Source organism: Ambystoma mexicanum, chromosome 9 (assembly GCF_040938575.1).
Source record: "Ambystoma mexicanum isolate Mex_15411 chromosome 9, UKY_AmexF1_1, whole genome shotgun sequence".
NCBI lineage: Eukaryota > Metazoa > Chordata > Amphibia > Caudata > Ambystomatidae > Ambystoma > Ambystoma mexicanum.
Window position 1 is genome coordinate 1,069,552,307 of NC_090931.1, and position 16,524 is coordinate 1,069,568,830.

At 43.5% G+C, this 16,524-nt stretch overlaps 1 protein-coding gene across 4 annotated transcripts in view; it reads right to left on the reverse strand.

The window, feature by feature from the left end:
• The window catches only part of TANC1 (tetratricopeptide repeat, ankyrin repeat and coiled-coil containing 1), a 2,406,012-nt gene that overhangs the window by 611,405 nt on the left and 1,778,083 nt on the right, over nucleotides 1–16,524 (reverse strand). For all 4 annotated transcript variants that reach the window (XM_069616378.1, XM_069616375.1, XM_069616376.1 and 1 more), the window contains one exon: nucleotides 9,065–9,187. In XM_069616378.1, the coding sequence (XP_069472479.1) occupies nucleotides 9,065–9,187 (123 nt within the window). The remainder of the gene's footprint in view (nucleotides 1–9,064; nucleotides 9,188–16,524) is intronic.

The window sequence follows — 16,524 nt, forward strand, 5'->3', positions numbered from 1 at the left end:
CATGTGGTGTACTACGGGAGGATCACCTGAGAGGAGACATGGCCCAGCGTGGTGAGGAGATCCCGTTGGATGAGACGAAGTATTTATTCTTTAAAAGAAAGAGGAGAACCTTTTAAAATGTCCAAAGTACGTAATGGCATATTGTCGTTATGATATAGCTGAACCACATATACAATCTGTGGCTATGGGCACAGTTGACATAAAATCTGAACAAACACTAAGGAAGGAAAGACCATTCGAGGCCCTTAAGGATACACATCCTCCTGAGTCCCACAGATACAACGAAAGGGAATCTATAAATGCTGCCTTAAATAAACTCTCTTCCTCTTTACCAATAAAATCTGATGATTCATCCCTCAATACCTTTAAGGGAAATAAATATACCCTTAAAAATAAGAAGTTGACAAAAAGACCTAATTTTGTTGTTGGGGACTACAAGTCCGACAATCCTATAAGTACGTGGACGAGGAAGAGGGCCGAAGAGCAATGTTAGAGCAATAGTCAGGCAATTAAACCGGATGGCCCACATTTGAGGGAAGCTGGGAGGCTTAAAAGGCCGCCTCAGGTGCAGGCCATTAGAAAGAGCTGGAACTGTGGCTGGGATGTATGCAGCAGTATTAGAAGCAGGTGGAAGAAAGCCCAATGTTGGCAATCCAGGTGGAAGTGGGAGAACCGAAGGGACACCATGACTCTGATCCAGCAGATTTCAACTGCCTGTCCTGTGAGGGTCCTGTTCCCCCAAACTCTGATGTGCAGAGGTTGTGCAGCAGAAGGCGTGAAGAAAAACTGCTTGTCCCCATATAAACCTAATTGCAGAGAGTGCACAGCAAGAAGCGTGCCAGAGAACATGGCCAGAATTTGCTGTGAAGCCGTGGGTCTAATGAATGAGAGGAGCTCCTTAATTGCATGGCTCGACTGGAGGCACCTTCAGCAAGGAAGGGTATGGGTCCAAAAAGAAGTCGCAGAAGTTCTGCAGCCCGCGAAGGTAGGAATACAGAAGCCGGTGAGTCTGACTGAGCGATCTGATTGTGCGAGCAATACCGTCAACAGTATTCAGAAATACAATCACTTGCACGTGAGCAAAAGTGATGCTAAGCCTAACATTGATTGTTTAATAATGGAACCGTTTAATTGTAGCACTTGCTTATAAGCAGCAATTCCCTCTTTACTCGCGTAAGGAAGAAACGAGATTAAACCTTTTTATTGAACTTTCATTTTATGAACACAAATAACGGAGTGGTTGTGTGGGCCTAATAAATATTCCGTGAGTAAGTATAACCTCTGAATCTTTAATGAAGCAAGTAAACCCATTCTAACAATAGAGGTTAAGTGCTTGAACATTGTCATTACAAGCAGTAAAGAGCGAGCATTGCCCAAGCCAAGAGTGAGCAAAGTGTCTCCCCAATTAGGGTTGAAATCAGCCTTTCCCAGAGCCAAACAAAGGTGTAAGCATTACTGTGAGCCAAATAGAACACTAGAATTGCCCAAGCCTAAAATGTGCAAGCATTATCTGAAGCCAAGAGAGTGGTAACAAAGCTTCCGAGTAATGATCCTGGCTAACAGAATACAGAGGGATAAGGAAGGTTTGGGGGAAGGGAAACTTGCTACTTGTAATTGTTATTTGAAGTTGATACAACCTACATTGCCAAAGCCAATATAAAGAAGAGAGACGTGTATCCTAAAGGCAATTTTGGGTTGTCAGTGTTGCAGACAGACACGAGTGGTAAAGAGGCTGCCCCTCTGGAAAAAGAATATTCAGAGGAAGGGTGCTTTGCTTACTAAAAGGTGGTGAAGTTTCCTAAAGTGAATCTTGTCATATCGGAACACGGTTTAAAGTTGCAGAGTACTGAAACTGTGGTGGTGTATTTCGCGGTCAGTAGATTTCTCTATTTCAGTAGCATAATTGAAGGTGGAATCCTATGAGGCAGAGAAGTAGACCCTCATGTGGAAATCCGACAGAAGTTACTCAAAGCAGAGAGTTGCTAAAATGAAAGTAGAAGTGCTGTGAAGTCATCCTGACTAAGATACAAACCGTGACTCCTAATCTTATAAAAATCTTATAAAGAAAGACATATTGTTAACCAAGAACTGTTTCATTAACATTATCAGAAGTTGTGCTTACTTTAACCAAACAAGGAACTATGGTATTTATTCTCAGACAACTGGAAGTTTTGGCAAAGCATCTTTGCTGGAAATTACATTGATGCTATTTGTTGAAGTGGAAAGTCTTTATTTGCACCAAGAAGAGAATCGTTTGCTTTTTGAACTTTGGGTAACAGAACTTTGTTTTGACATTGAAGGAGCCAAGAACTGAGATTGCATTACAAACCCAGATTTCCTCGTTTCTTTTTATTGAACAGTGGAGCTGAATTTACCCTGAAACTTGGGGAATGGGAGTTCACCCAGGTTACCAAGAAAGCATGCGATTATCATTGTTGATGTTACTATGAAATGCATATATTTCTTTATGTATTTGATGTTTAAGTGTGAGGGCCAGATATCCTGTGTTATGTTTTCCTCTAGTTTAATAGGCAGGGAAATCCTTGTATGAGTAAGGATATTGAGGTGTTTGTTAAATCTTATTTAATAAAAGGGTGTATTTTGAGATCATCCAAAAGTTGAGTGCCTCACATTTCTGACCACTCGCACAACACAAATTCTGTGGGGGTTGGTTAGCGACATCTCAGAGCTGTAATCACAGCACTTTTTGAAACCTGAAGGTTTCAGAGTAGACATGATTAAGTAATCTACAGAAATGTTAATTAATTTTTGGGAAAAGAAAGTGTCTGAGAATATCTCTGAGGCAAAGTTCCTGAGTAGCGTGCCGAGTATGCTGAAAAAAGGAACCAAGGTCACAGGACCCAAGCGATGTATTTGTAGCAGCATCGACATCACATCTGGTCAAAAAGACGACTACTCTATGTCCATCGGCGCCAGAGCACACGGCACCCCAGCTGGTAAAATGTTTCCTAGTGCTGCAAAGCAGGAGAATATATATCTAAGATGATGAATCAGTGGGAGGACACAACCCATTAGAATAACATACTACAAAACAAAAGTATTAAAAAAACATTAAGATTTCCAATTCATTAAATACTCTCACACTTTTCCAATGCTGTCATACCCTTTCACTAGATCAACTATACAGCTCCAAACAGTGCTGCATGCTGTCACAGAGAAACACATTTCACCTGGAACCTAAAATGCTTAGAACGTTAAATCATTTAAGTACTTAAAATGAAGAATGCGTTTGTACTGAAAAAAACATTTCAATATAAGATTTAAGTGGCAAGTGCATACGAGCTATATCACTCCAAACTTTGGGAATGCAATTATTCATTTTGCATGCATTTAAACTGTGACAAACTATCAGCGCACAATTGTTTTGTTTTACTTTTGGTTGTATTAGCATTTATGCAAATCAATAACCGTAGCCTCCGGAATAGCTCTGTTGCACTTCATACATTATCAAACAACAATCGAGCATGTCCCCTCCCCCACGCCCTCCCCCCCCCAACCCGATCTCCACCAACTGGGGTTTCCTTGAACTGAAACCACTGGAACTTGACGGTAGGCATCGTGCTACGGCACTAAGACTTTCAAAATGAGCTTCTTCGCCGGTGCTCGAGAACTTGCTAGGAAATTACTTTTATGGCGTTCTATAGTTTGTTCACTTTGTGCATGATAGTGGATCTCCCCTTCGCCTATCTCCCCGCCTGACTCTTCTATCCTTTCCCATTCTCAGTGTCTTTCTTCCCCCTTTCAGCTCTATCGAGACATCTGTACCTCAATGTACTTCCCATCCCCAGGATTGTCTCACCCCATCCCGGTTCGATCGAAAGGTGCTTGAGTCATCATTGACCATTGTAGTCAATTTGTCCATGAGGAACATGTTCTTCAGCTTACTTTGCCAATCCTCTTTAGAGAGGGCCACCGGGCTCTTCCATTTCTGCGTCAGGGTCCCCTTCCTCGCCCTCAGCATCGTTTCCCACATTCTGGGGTATCTGTATACATCTGAGTCCCTCAGGGGCAGACCTAGTAACATCGTCAATGGGTCTTGTGGGAGTATGTCCCTGGTGACCTCTGCAATCCATCCCCTCATATCCCCCCAGTACCTTTGAATCTGCGGACAGTGCCACAACATGTGTTCCCTCGTTCCCACCTGGCCACATCCACTCAGACATTTTGGCGAAACCCCCGGGAACATCTTTGATAGTTTTAGTGGGTCCCTATGCAACCCCCGTAGGATTTTTAAATTGTACTCCATGTCTACTGTGAATAGGTTCCCATGGAAGGCTATTTTGAAGACCTTGTCCCACACCTCTTCTGAGAGGACCTACTCTGCCAAGCCAGTCCAATAACTACGGAACGCTCTCCTCTCTGTGAGATTGTTGGCATTCAATGTCTTGTACATTTTAGACACCGTTCCCCTTCGTTGAGTTGGCAGAGTCTAACATTTTCTCGAAGGGAGTCCGAGATCTCCTGAGTTTTTGCCCCCAAGTTAGCTCACATAGGATGCCCTTCAGCCTGAGATATTCGAAAATAGAGATCGTCTCATGGCCCCAGTGCCTCTTTCATCTCCTTATATAATAGAAGTCTATCTCCCTGAACAATTGGCCCACCCATTTCACACCATTGTCAGACCAGGACTGCACATTCTAGAATCCCCTGCTACCCAACCTGAGTGTGGGGCCCCAAAGCGAGGTCAACGGGGAGGGCCATGTTGTCAGGTGGTTGGTTTGTGCCCCCTTCTTCCAGATCGACCAGAGAACCCCTAATGTTGGGTGGTTCTTTAACCGATTCGGAATTGTCTTTTGCGGAGCCCAGAGGAGGTCCCGCAACTTTAGCGGGTGAGCGTCCATGCCCTCCAGGTAGGTCCAATAAGTCCCTTTATCCCTCTTTCATGTGTTCTAGGAGCAACCTGAGCTGGGCTGCACAAAAGTAAAGGCGGAAGTGCGGCAGTCTGAAGCCCCCATCCTATCTAGGTAGGGTGAGAATGGTCCCCTTAGTCCTCAGGGTTTTACCCTGCCAGATGAATGCTTGGACTGATTTCTGGAGCTCTTTAAAAGGTCTGGTCTGGGACTCTTGTCAAAAGGGCTGTGAAGAGATAAAGCAGTCTTGGTAATATGTTCATTTTCACCGCTGTCATGTGTCCATACCACGACAATCATATTACCCCACCGCCTCATATCTGCCTTGATTTCAATCATTATAGGGTCATAGTTAGCTGGGGCCAGTCCAGAAAGGTCCCTGGTAAGAAGGACACCCAAATAACAGATGGAATCTTTCTCAACACTAATCCCCATGAACCTATTTACAGGGTCTAGCAGTGGGTCCTGTGCCCGGAAAGGGAGCAACATAGATTTTGATTTATTAATTTTCAGCCCCGAAAATTGCCAAAAGGATCCTATCAAGGACAGGAGGGGGGCGGTGTGATTGACGGGGTTCCACCAAGTATGCTAAGATGTCATCTGCAAACAGTGAAGGTTGAATTCCGCTTCTCCCCATACAATTCCCTTGATACCCAGGTGGGACCTCACCGCTATGGTGACGGGTTCCATTGAAAGGGCATATATTAGGGGGGAGAGAGGGCACCCCTGTCTCATACCCCGCGATAGGAAGAATGAGGACAAAAGCTCTCCGTTCACCTGAACCCTTGCTGTTGGCGTCCTATACAACGCAGCTATCCATTTTCTAATTTGTTCTCCAAACCCCATCCTCTGGAGGAGTAGTGTCATGTACCTCCATTCGACCCTATCAAATGTTTCTTCTAATCTATCGAAAGCAGGCTCGCATCAAGGTTCGATTCTTGTGCATAATGGATCAAGTCTATTGTTTTCTGAATATTATCCAAGCCCTGACGTCCCCCTATAAATCCCACCTGGTCTCCATGGACCAGCGTTGGCATAATCCCCTCCATCCTCTTGCCAATCACCGCTGCCAGGATTTTGACATCCACATTAAGCAACGATATTGGTCTATAGGAGGAGCATTCTGTCGGGTCTTTTCCTTCTTTGGGCAAAACTACTATGATTGCACCCATCATTGTTTCGGGTAGGATATCCCCAGCGAGGACCGCGTGCCAGGTGAGAGGTTAAATGGGAGCGGGACATCTTGTAAAATTTCACCAAGAACCCATCCTCCCCTGGTGACGCTCCCCCCTTCATCCCCCTGATTACTCGCACTATCTTCTCTTCGGAAATAGGGGCCTCCAAGTCATCTGCCACCTTCTTAGCTAGGGCTGGTACCAGGATGGACTTTAGAAAGTCTCCGATTTGGCTGGCCTCGTCCCCATACTCGTACTCATAGAACCGATGAAAGGGCCCCCTCAATGCTCACGGTGTCATTTCCCAGTGTTCCCGTCTCAGTCTTCATAGCTTTCGCCATCCTATTTTTCTGAACCTCCCTCAATTTCCATACCAATATTTTATCTGCTCTGTCCCCCTTGTAGGAATATTTTTGTTTAAGCAATTGGAGACTTCTCTCTTCCTTCAGCTGGAGCCTATATTCCTCCAGGGCTGTTACCCGGTCCGAGTTGACGGGCCTATCTGGGGAACCGCCCGGTTGAAGCTTAGCTATTTTTTTTGAAGGGTTTTCTCCTGGGCTTCCCTTTCCCTTTTTCTTTGGGCACCAATTTTAATCAGGACTCCCCGTATTGTCGCCTTGAATGCATCCCATAGTGTGTGTGGGCTAACCTCCCCGTTGTCGTTCAGTTCAAATCATTCAACAATGCTATCTATCACCATTTTTGCAATCACCACATCCTACAGCAAGGCGTTGTTACACTTCAAAAGCAGCCGCCGGTTTCGCCCCTACCCTCCCATCAAGGTGATCCAAACCAGATCGTGGTCGGACCATGCGTATGGGAGCAGGGATCTGTCAATGGGGGGGGGGTCGCCTGCTTTCGTGCTCCGGAGTGAGTCCTCAAGGCTCAGGTCCTGAATGACGCCGTGAAAACTTTGCATGAGGTTGTCAGCCGCCCGGGCGTCCTGAGGTCAGTCTTTTCCTATTGTGTGCGGGATTTAGGACCATATTAAAATTTCCCCCCCACTATCAATATGCCTTGCACAAATAGTTGGAGCTTATTTCTCATCCCCTCCCAGAAATTAGCCTGATCCTCATTCGGCCCTTATACCACCGCCGGGGTTAGTGGGGTGCCTTGGAGTGTACCCCTAACCAATAAGTATCAACCCTCCGGGTCCTTCAATGTTGCTCTGTGACGAAGCCCACACCCCTCGCCATTAGGATTGCCACTCCTCTTTTTAGTTTTGTGTGATGCGCACAAGATCTTTCCAACCCCTCCCCCTCGCCAGTTGGATTCCTTCCCCCTAGCCCAATGGGTCTCCTGCAGGAAGAGCATATCCAGTTTCGCCCTACTAAATTCCCTGCTCAGTAGGGACCTCTTGGTGTTCAGGCCCTTGACGTTCAGGGAGCCCACCCCCAGCACGGGTAGACAATCGGCTATTTTTGTGTTTTACCTTTTTGTTATCCAACGTTATCAGAGCACCACTCTGTGCAATAACCCCGTGCCGTTGTGTCGCCATAGTAAACCTCTGGTTGCCTGTTACTGTCAACAAATTGTCGTCCCCCTCTCCCTCGCCCCCCTTTCCCATGCCCCCTGGGTTGGGCTTAAGCTTGACCCCCGCCAGCCCCCCCCGCTCCCTCTGCCCACAACTCTGTCAACTCTAACTCCCCCCTCCCCGGCGCCCAGCCAGTTCGTTCAACCATTCCTGGTAATTGGCCGGACCACCAACGTGCCTGCCACCGCCGGGCTGCTATTAATTATACTCTATCCGTCAAGCCCCTCCCTCCCCCCCTTGATGCGCTGTCCCATGTATACACCCCTCATACTTGCTGTTCTTTGGGATTGTTGCCATGTGTTATTTCCGTATCCCAAATCCCGTTTCGGGCCGGGCTGTAGTGACCTTCATCCTTCAGGGCTGCCCCGTCCTCGGTCCTTTGTCGGGAGGGTGTGTTCAGTTTCTTAAATTTTCTGGATCCTGTGATGATCCTCCTCCTGTCTCTCGGTCTCTGTTCCACTTGCTCCTGCCACCGCTATCCTTGCGGGCCTCCTCTGGGTGTCCGGGTCCTCCAGGTAGTCCTGGATTGCTCCTCTAATGTCCTCCTCAGTGACCAGGATTGTTCTCTGCCCCATGTACTGAAATGTCAGGGAGAATGGGTAACCCCACTTGTAGCATACTCACTTTCCCCTCAGGCACTGGGTCAGGGGGCAGCACATCCCCTGTTTGGCCAGAGTATATGCAGGGAGGTCCTGGAAGATGGATATCTTTGCATTATTATATGCAATGTCCCAAGCCTTCCTGGCCTCCTCTGCACAATTGTTTTTGTGGCATCTATGGACTCTCAATACAGCATAACCATATGTAGCTTCTTCTTCTATATATATTTATTTGAGATACAACATTGTTTTGCAGCCCCTGATCTCCTGGGTTAGGCCCCAATTATGTCCCTGAGTTGGCTGTCTGTATTCCCTTCTGCATTTAAGTCTTGAAATATTTCTTTCAGGAAGGCCACCAGAGCCATCGTCATGGATAGCTGCCTCCCACTCAATCTCGGCCATAATGCATCTGATATCACTGGAGCGCGTCAGCGAATAAGACTTCTCAAAATGTCTCCATCTCTTATGAAGTATCCCAGTACAGTACAATACATAATCTACTTTTACAACTCTTCAATCTCACAATATACACCTGCAAGTCAAAATAGCCTCCAAATGTGATATATCTAGATATGTCATTAATGAAGACAAGTACTGAAAAGAGGCTCATCTAAAATGCTCTCTTTTGGCCATAGTCTACAAAACTCAGTGTTTAAATCACAGAGTACAGTAGCATAAGAGGAGAGTTTTCATTGTAAATGTCTTTCTAGTATGATGATTGTTAGGTGTTTGAGTCTAGGACTGATGATTTTTACAGAAAATACCTGCCAATATCTAAAATAACATCAATCATCGACATAAATCTCTTGCTTCGTGGGAAAAGATTACTTTAAAGATATAACAGAAACTTAGTTTACAGAAGATTTTGCAAGCATAATGTTTTACCTTTGCATTGGGAGTATAAAGGTTCCTAAGAGACGCCAGAGCAGCAGACAAACCATCTGTACTGTAACCAATCCATAAAGCTTGGAGGACACTGGAAGATAGACCATTCCTTTTACTGAAACCCTATGAGACAAAGCCCAACAGTAGTTATTACAGATTCACAATTGTTTTGTAAAGTGCAAAGAAATTATAACCAGGCTACTTTGGGTTTACAATAACATTTTCATTTTGTAAACGCAATTAAAAACATACATTTATCACATGATTTACTATGGCTCACAACTGATGAGTCCCCGATAAGAGAAGTAGGAAAAAGACACGGTTGACTACAATGTCCTTCATGAGAGGACTAAGTTCTGTGTATAAAGGTCTCTTTTGTAAACTAGGTCCACCAATTCAGTTCAGCAGCTATTTCATGATCCTATCTGCCATCACTGAATCTTCCATACTTTGATACCACTAGGCGCCAAAACACATCAATCACATGCGACTTTCATTGATGAGAAAGGGAAGAGCAGTATCATATGGGGCATAGAAAGAGGTAGAAAAACAGTCTTGATGTACCTGGAATATTCAAATGTTTATCAAATTATGCACTGTTACAGTGGGAAGTCAGACATTGGAGACAGACTGGACGGCATGCTTCAACAAGGTTTATTAAAGAAAAGAAGGCCTCAACTATCTCTAGGTGATGATGGGTTTCCCTACCTTCAAAGATAAGAACAAATAGGTGCTCGTCAGGATGTCGGACAAAACCAAACCTATATTTTCCCTACAACTAAAACTAAGCAACATAATCTTTGCCTAAGTAAGTCTGCTCCCACTTTACTTGGCTTCTGGGCTGATTAGTTCAAAGTTGGGCCCTTTAAGTCTTCTCTTCCTAGAGAAAGTTGCTCGGGACCACCATGCAAGCGTTCTTTTCAGTTCAAAAAGTTCACTTCCACTTTGGAGCTGGCTCTCTAAACCTGTTCCTTGTTTGCAACAACAATATTGATTTGTTTTGATTTTATATTCAGTGTCTTTTTCATCCCTATTTGGCCTGTTCACCTCCTTTGGTTTTTCATATCGTATAGCCCTGCGTGGACTATGTGGCCCTTCAGGTAGTCTGGATACGGTATGGCACTCACCCTCTTCATGAGGAGTTCTGTGGTTCCGCAACTCATGGGCTTACCCAAACGCTCAGGTCGTTTGGTTATCGTGTGGCTTTCACACCCTTATTGGATATTTTCTGAGTCAGCTCCTCATGGGCTATTCTCTGGGTCAGTCCCTCATTGGCTGTCTGGTCTCTCAGGGCGTCCGATTCTCTGGTTGCCTTCACCCCTTTGTAGGGTATTTTCTGGGTCAACACCTAATGGGCTACCTCAGTGCCTCACCGCCCTCCTCCCAGGGTCTTCCGATCTGCTGCATCCTGTTCTCCTGTGGTGTTGCTCTTCAGCGAAGGTGGCTTCTCCGTTTGCTGCAGAGTGGCAGCTCTGACATTTTCATGGTCTGGTTTCCTCTTTCGGTTCCTCCTGCCTGTGATCGTCAGGAATTCTGGAGTTGGGACGGATGGACGCTGGTGTGCCGCTCTGGCTGTGATTCGCTTCTCTCTCGGTTACACTGACTCAGTCTCTCACCTCCTCTGGCTCCCAATGTCTGCCATGTTTTCTGCATGGTGCTGCCTTCAGGTTCCTCCTACAAGGGTCACGTCCCCACCTCTGCGCTCGATCCCAGACTTCTGTGTTTCGCCCTCACTCTCTCTCTCCCTGATTCTGCATGCTTGTCAGGTCTTTTAAATTCCTTGCTGGAATGAGAGAAGAGACACAATTGTTGATATTCTTTAGAGATGCGCGTTGACAGTACCGGGTCAGAAACCAAACAGTCACCTTTAAAGGGTCCTCCACATGATGGTGCTGCTTAGTCGCACATATCCAGCAAATACGTTAAAGGGAGGTGTGGTAACAGCTTTACTAGCGCATTTCCTGTTCCTTCAAGGGGGCTGTGGTGGTCATCCCCAGTGAAATCCTTACTCGATATCTCACCTGGGAGTTGCTAAGCAGAGCAGGCTTAACTCTAGTCTCAAAAGGGGTGGTTCCCCCTTGGGGAGAAGGGATGAATTCCCTGTATTCGTCACAGTACTCATAATGAATGATAATGTGCTTTTTCTATGTGAATTCATTTTCAAGACAATACGCTTATTAATTGATCTTATTGTACATTGGTGCAGCAACACTGAGCAACAATTGACCGACTGGTGGACAATGAAGTTCAATCAGAGAAAGAACATTCAAAATGTTAACAGTTCAACCATTACCAAGTGGTTCACTACCAGGTCAATGCAATTCATTAATGGGCCCGAATGGAAACCAGAACACCATGGTTGCACCCCACGTTCATACAGTTAATCTGTTATATAGTATTCAAAATGTATTCAGTGTTTCAGTTCAAACTACACAAACCCCCCTTCTTTGAGATTCAAATAATCAATCTCAATGTATTTCGAGGCTGTGCCCCATCTTCAGAAGACAGCACATCTTCAAACCCATTCAGCGTTGGGTTTAAAGCTTCTCTGCCCTAATGGCAGATCTCGCAAAAAGCAACTCTAGGTTCAGCGGTTCAGTCATCTTTTCTTGCATAAAACTGGTGTTACCGTTCTGTAGTAAGGCTGCGCTCATGGGCGACCAAAAATACGCTTTTTAACAAAAACATGTAAGCTGATGTTAGAAAATTGCATGTGATATCACAGTCTTTTCAGTGTAGCAAAGTCATTATGCTGACTGGGCCAGAATACAAGTTCACAATTCATAAATCACAATTCATCAGTGTTTCAATGGAACATTTAATCTGGGGGGGGGGGGTGTATACAATAATAGGACAGGTATCTTTTAATTAACCAAATCTCCTATGCACATGGTTATCTTTTAACCTAGTCCCAACTTGTTTACCACTCAACAAAGTAAGGCACTGCACATCTTTTCTAAAGTTTGGCCCCATAAGCACCAATTCTCATCCTGTGACTGATTTTGCTCCTAGGTTTTACCCACTGTAATTCTACTTCCAGTTACAATCCACAGCCATTTTGGTTTTTACTGTTCCCACCTTAATTTTGCTTTTAGTTACTCTCCACTGTGATTTTGCTTGTAGGTTTTCCTCAATTGGCTATTAGGTGTTCCTAACTCATTTGCTTCTAAGTGTTCCCCACTGACTTAGTTCCTAGGCGTTCTGCACTTGGTTCCATGCTGTGACTTTGCTACTAAGCAGTCACCACTGTAAGTTTGCTCCTACGTGTTTTTCAATTTAATTTTGCCCTGTGTTCACCACTGTGATTTTGCCCCGAAGCTGCCCCATAGCGATTCTGCTTCTACGTGTTACCAACTACAAATTTACTTCTAGTTACAACCCACTATAAATTTGGTCTGTCCACCATGATTATGCCCCTTACGTGCAGGACACAGACAAAAGTCAATGAATTTTTCTTCCTCTAACCTCATCTTAAACGTATTCTTTCAGAACTAATTTACAAACCCACAGGGGCAGCCTTAAACATCACGACAAAATGATGCAAAGACAGATCCTGTGTAGAGGAGTGGCTCGAAAAGTCAACTGAGATCTACTAGGAGACACCAACCAATCTAATGGAACGCCCAGCTGTAACACAAATAGCCCACCTACAAGAGCTGTCAACACTTATATTTTCAAGATACCTTATAAGATACTGGCCACATTCAGGAACAGATGCATCCCCATCCAATCACACACAAACCTTGCCACACATAGAAGCCCTGACCAAAGTGAGAGAAAACGCCCACCATCGAGGATCATCTTCCAACTCAAAACGTTCAAATGATTTTGGAAATTGACATGCTCGATACAAATAAAAATAAGTACATAGAACCCAGCCCTCCTCGAATCACCAGAGGTCAGACGATTCATCTACAAATGCTGCCTCACTACAAACTTGCAATGCAGCAATGAAGTCGATCCCAACTGCATGAAAAATCTGCTCACTCTACAAAAAGCAGAAAACTGAATAACATGACCACAGCTACCAAATAGTGCAGAAAAGACACAGAGATAAATTAAGAGCAATGGGGGAAAACCATGGCACCAGATGCCTCCCCAACTGCACCCGCTCCATATTGCGATTAATCCTGTGGAGTCAGCACTAAACCCCAGCCTAAAGTCTCCTCCCATGTGGGTAGGGGAAGGCAGCCGCTACCTGATCAGGGAGGATCACAATGGAGGAGATGGTTGTCAGGTGGAAGTGGTGACTCCCTTAGGAGAGTCCAACTATTCATTCTCTTCGCCTGATGAGATTCCCTTAATAACTAAATATTGAATGGCATGCTGTCAATGTAGGATTCCCTCTCCCAGAATTACCCAAAGTACAGAACATCAAAGTTCTTTTAATCAGCACAAAAGTGGTACATTGGAAGTGCAGGAAGTTAATGTCACAACTACTCATTGTCATGATTTTGCCTTATATCAAAGGCCTAAACCCAAGGGAAAATCATCAACTCCTTTACCAACTTCCCATAAGTTTGAGCACTCTCAGTTAACCAATCAGATCAAGTTAACGGATTATAAAACCACCAAGAGCATTATGGACTTCAAGTCCCATAAGAATCATAGTACGGGGAAGAGGAAGATGGACTCTGAGTTAATGAAGTGCCATTAGCAGGCTAGTTGCTGGGAAAGAAAGCACCCAAGCAGGACTTTTAAAAATATAAATGGACTTCAAGTGCAGAGGCAGGAGAAAGCTGATGGTGTAGTTGTGCATGCATATACAAGACTCGAAAAGATAGGACTTAATCCTTTATCAAAAGTTATCCATTCATCTGAATGCCATTGGTTAATTCAAAAAGTACAAATTTTAATGGAGATAGCAAAATAGTCTAAAATACCTGATTAAACCCTCTAAAAAGATACAAGTGTATCGTGTTGACAAAGACAAACATTAAGAACATACAATTCTAAAGGATCTTAGAGATAATGACTTTCTAATCTCTAATTCTTCTATTCTAATTCTATTCAATAATTAGGATTAGATTGTCCCTTCATTGGAATTTTCAATTCACTCAGACAGTTTAACTAATTAGACTGACAAAAAATTCTCGACATGTTTCAGTCCTCTGTGTAGGTCTTGGGACTTTCTTCAGGAGTGGTCAATAAGGGGGGTTTAGAATGGGCTTCAGCTAAGTATGAACTCTTCTGGCCTCTTCTTTAAGATGATAATAACTGTTGATAAAGAAACATTAAAAAAGAATCAATTTATGTTTCTTTAGACAAGTTTAGAGGTGTCAAGAAAGACTACAGGGTCCATTTGGTAACCTGGTCTTCTTAGTGTGGGGGCTTTCTTGATTAGCAGGCGAAAAAATGTCCACATATGTTGGGCATCATTTTCTTGGGAGGAAGGATATTCCTACCGAATCTGCAAACAACAAATTATTTTATTTACAAGAAAGTCTACTCCAGCCTTCAGCTTAGAAAACACAAAGCATTCTGGTAATTGCAGTTCCTCTGCGAGGTCGTTTAATTTGGAGAGGAGTGGTGTCCTTTCTTTAGTAATTGGTTATGGTTTCTATATATTTTAAACATAATGGCGAGATCATAATAGCTTATCCCTTATGCATGGTTTCTTAAAAAGGTCGCATTTTAGTCAGCTTACCAGTGGTTTAGTCAGAAAACTCTCTCTGTTCTTTTCCTTGCCGCGATGTTTTGCGGATGTGTTAATGCAGTTTTAGCTTCTGTGTAGAGGCTTCTACAATTGGTTTCTGAAATAAACCACACGGGTTGTATCCGTTAGTTCTAAATGGATTCCTGTTTCCCATTGCTGAAAACAGTTCGAAAAAAGACTTCAGTAAAACTGTTCTGCAGCTATTCTTAAAGCTAGAAAAGTGCTAAAAAAATGCTAAAAGGATGTTAAAAAATGCAAGTCAAATGCTGAGTTTAAATCTAAGTGCTATCTTACTTCTCTGTATTTCAATACTTTGCACAGGCTACCGTGTGTATCATAATTTACCTGTTTCTTGGTCTCTAGTCATTCCCAATGGTGCCACTACAGGGAAGAGTGGTATCCCTGTGGGCTGGTGTCTTCTATGGGCTGATTTTAGCTCCTTCTGTAAGATCCTCCTTCATGGGTGCCTGCGCCTGTTCTGGTTAGTATCTATGTTTGGGCGCCATTTTGAGAGGTCTATATATAGCTCTCTAGTAGTCCTTTTTTAGTGTTTATGTCATTAAAGGGCCTCTACTTCAATTGTGTTCTCTGGCTCTGCTATTAACAGTCAAAAAGAAGGTTGTGCCGATGATTATTTATTGTACATTAGGGCGATCAGATTTTTAACCAATCTATAGACTCGTTGAGTCCTATTTTGTCACTTTTAGTTAAAAAAATTAATCTCTGTTCTTTTTCAAGTAGGATTCTATTTTTTGTATTGTGATCTCTCCCTTGTACCATTAGTAAAACGGTCCAGCTGAAATTTTCATAACCATGTTGTGCTTGCCCAAAATGTTTTACTAGAGGTGCGTTAGTGACTTTATTTTTCAAACAGCTTTTATGTTCAAGCATCCTGGTTTTTACCTTCCGGTTTGTTTTCCCTATGTAGTGTTTATTACACGGACATGTGATCATGTATACTACATATTCAGAATTGCAATTAGTCATTAGTTTTTGTTTCCAAGGGATGAGTAACCCTATGTCTATTTCTTTGGTTTTTTGGGTTAATTTACACATTGCACAATTAGTGCATGGGTAATGTCCAATTAAAGGTTTAAGTCCCCAGGATTCAGTCAGGCTCCGGGTTTTTGTTGGTTTTCCTTTGAGTTTGTTACTACTCACTCTGTTCCCAATCGTCTTGGATTTTTTGTATGCAAAAAGAGGAACATGAATCCCTATTTCACTCTTCTCAAAGATTTTCCATTGGGTTTTTACTATTTGGCTAATTTTCAGACTCAAATTAGAGAAAGTGTTAACACATACTAGCATATCTTGTTGCGGTTGTTTAATTTTTGCTTCTAGGAGGGCTTCCCTGTTGTTGTTCGCCGCTCTTTTGGCTGACTTTTTGATCAGTTTTTTAGGGTATCCTCTTTGTTTTAATTTGGCAGTCAGATTTTTTGCTTCTGTTTCAAAGTCTGCATTTTTGCTGCTATTTCTCTTGAGTCTTAAAAATTGGCCGTATGGAAGGTTATCTCTCAGGTGTTTAACATGATGACTGGAGTAATGTAAGAGTGAATTTTTTTCTGTTTTTTTATGGTAGGGTTTAACCAACAGGCGCCCGTGCTCATGAAAAATGGTGAGGTCGAGGAAATCGATGGAGGTTTTTTTGAATATTAATGGTAAATTGAAGATGTGGGTTACAATTGTTGAGCCAAATTAAGAATTCCTCTGCTTTTTCTACTGTCCCTGCCCAGATTAACAGGACATCATCGATATACCTCGCCCATGACTGTATATTTTTTTTAATACGATCCCGTGAAAACAC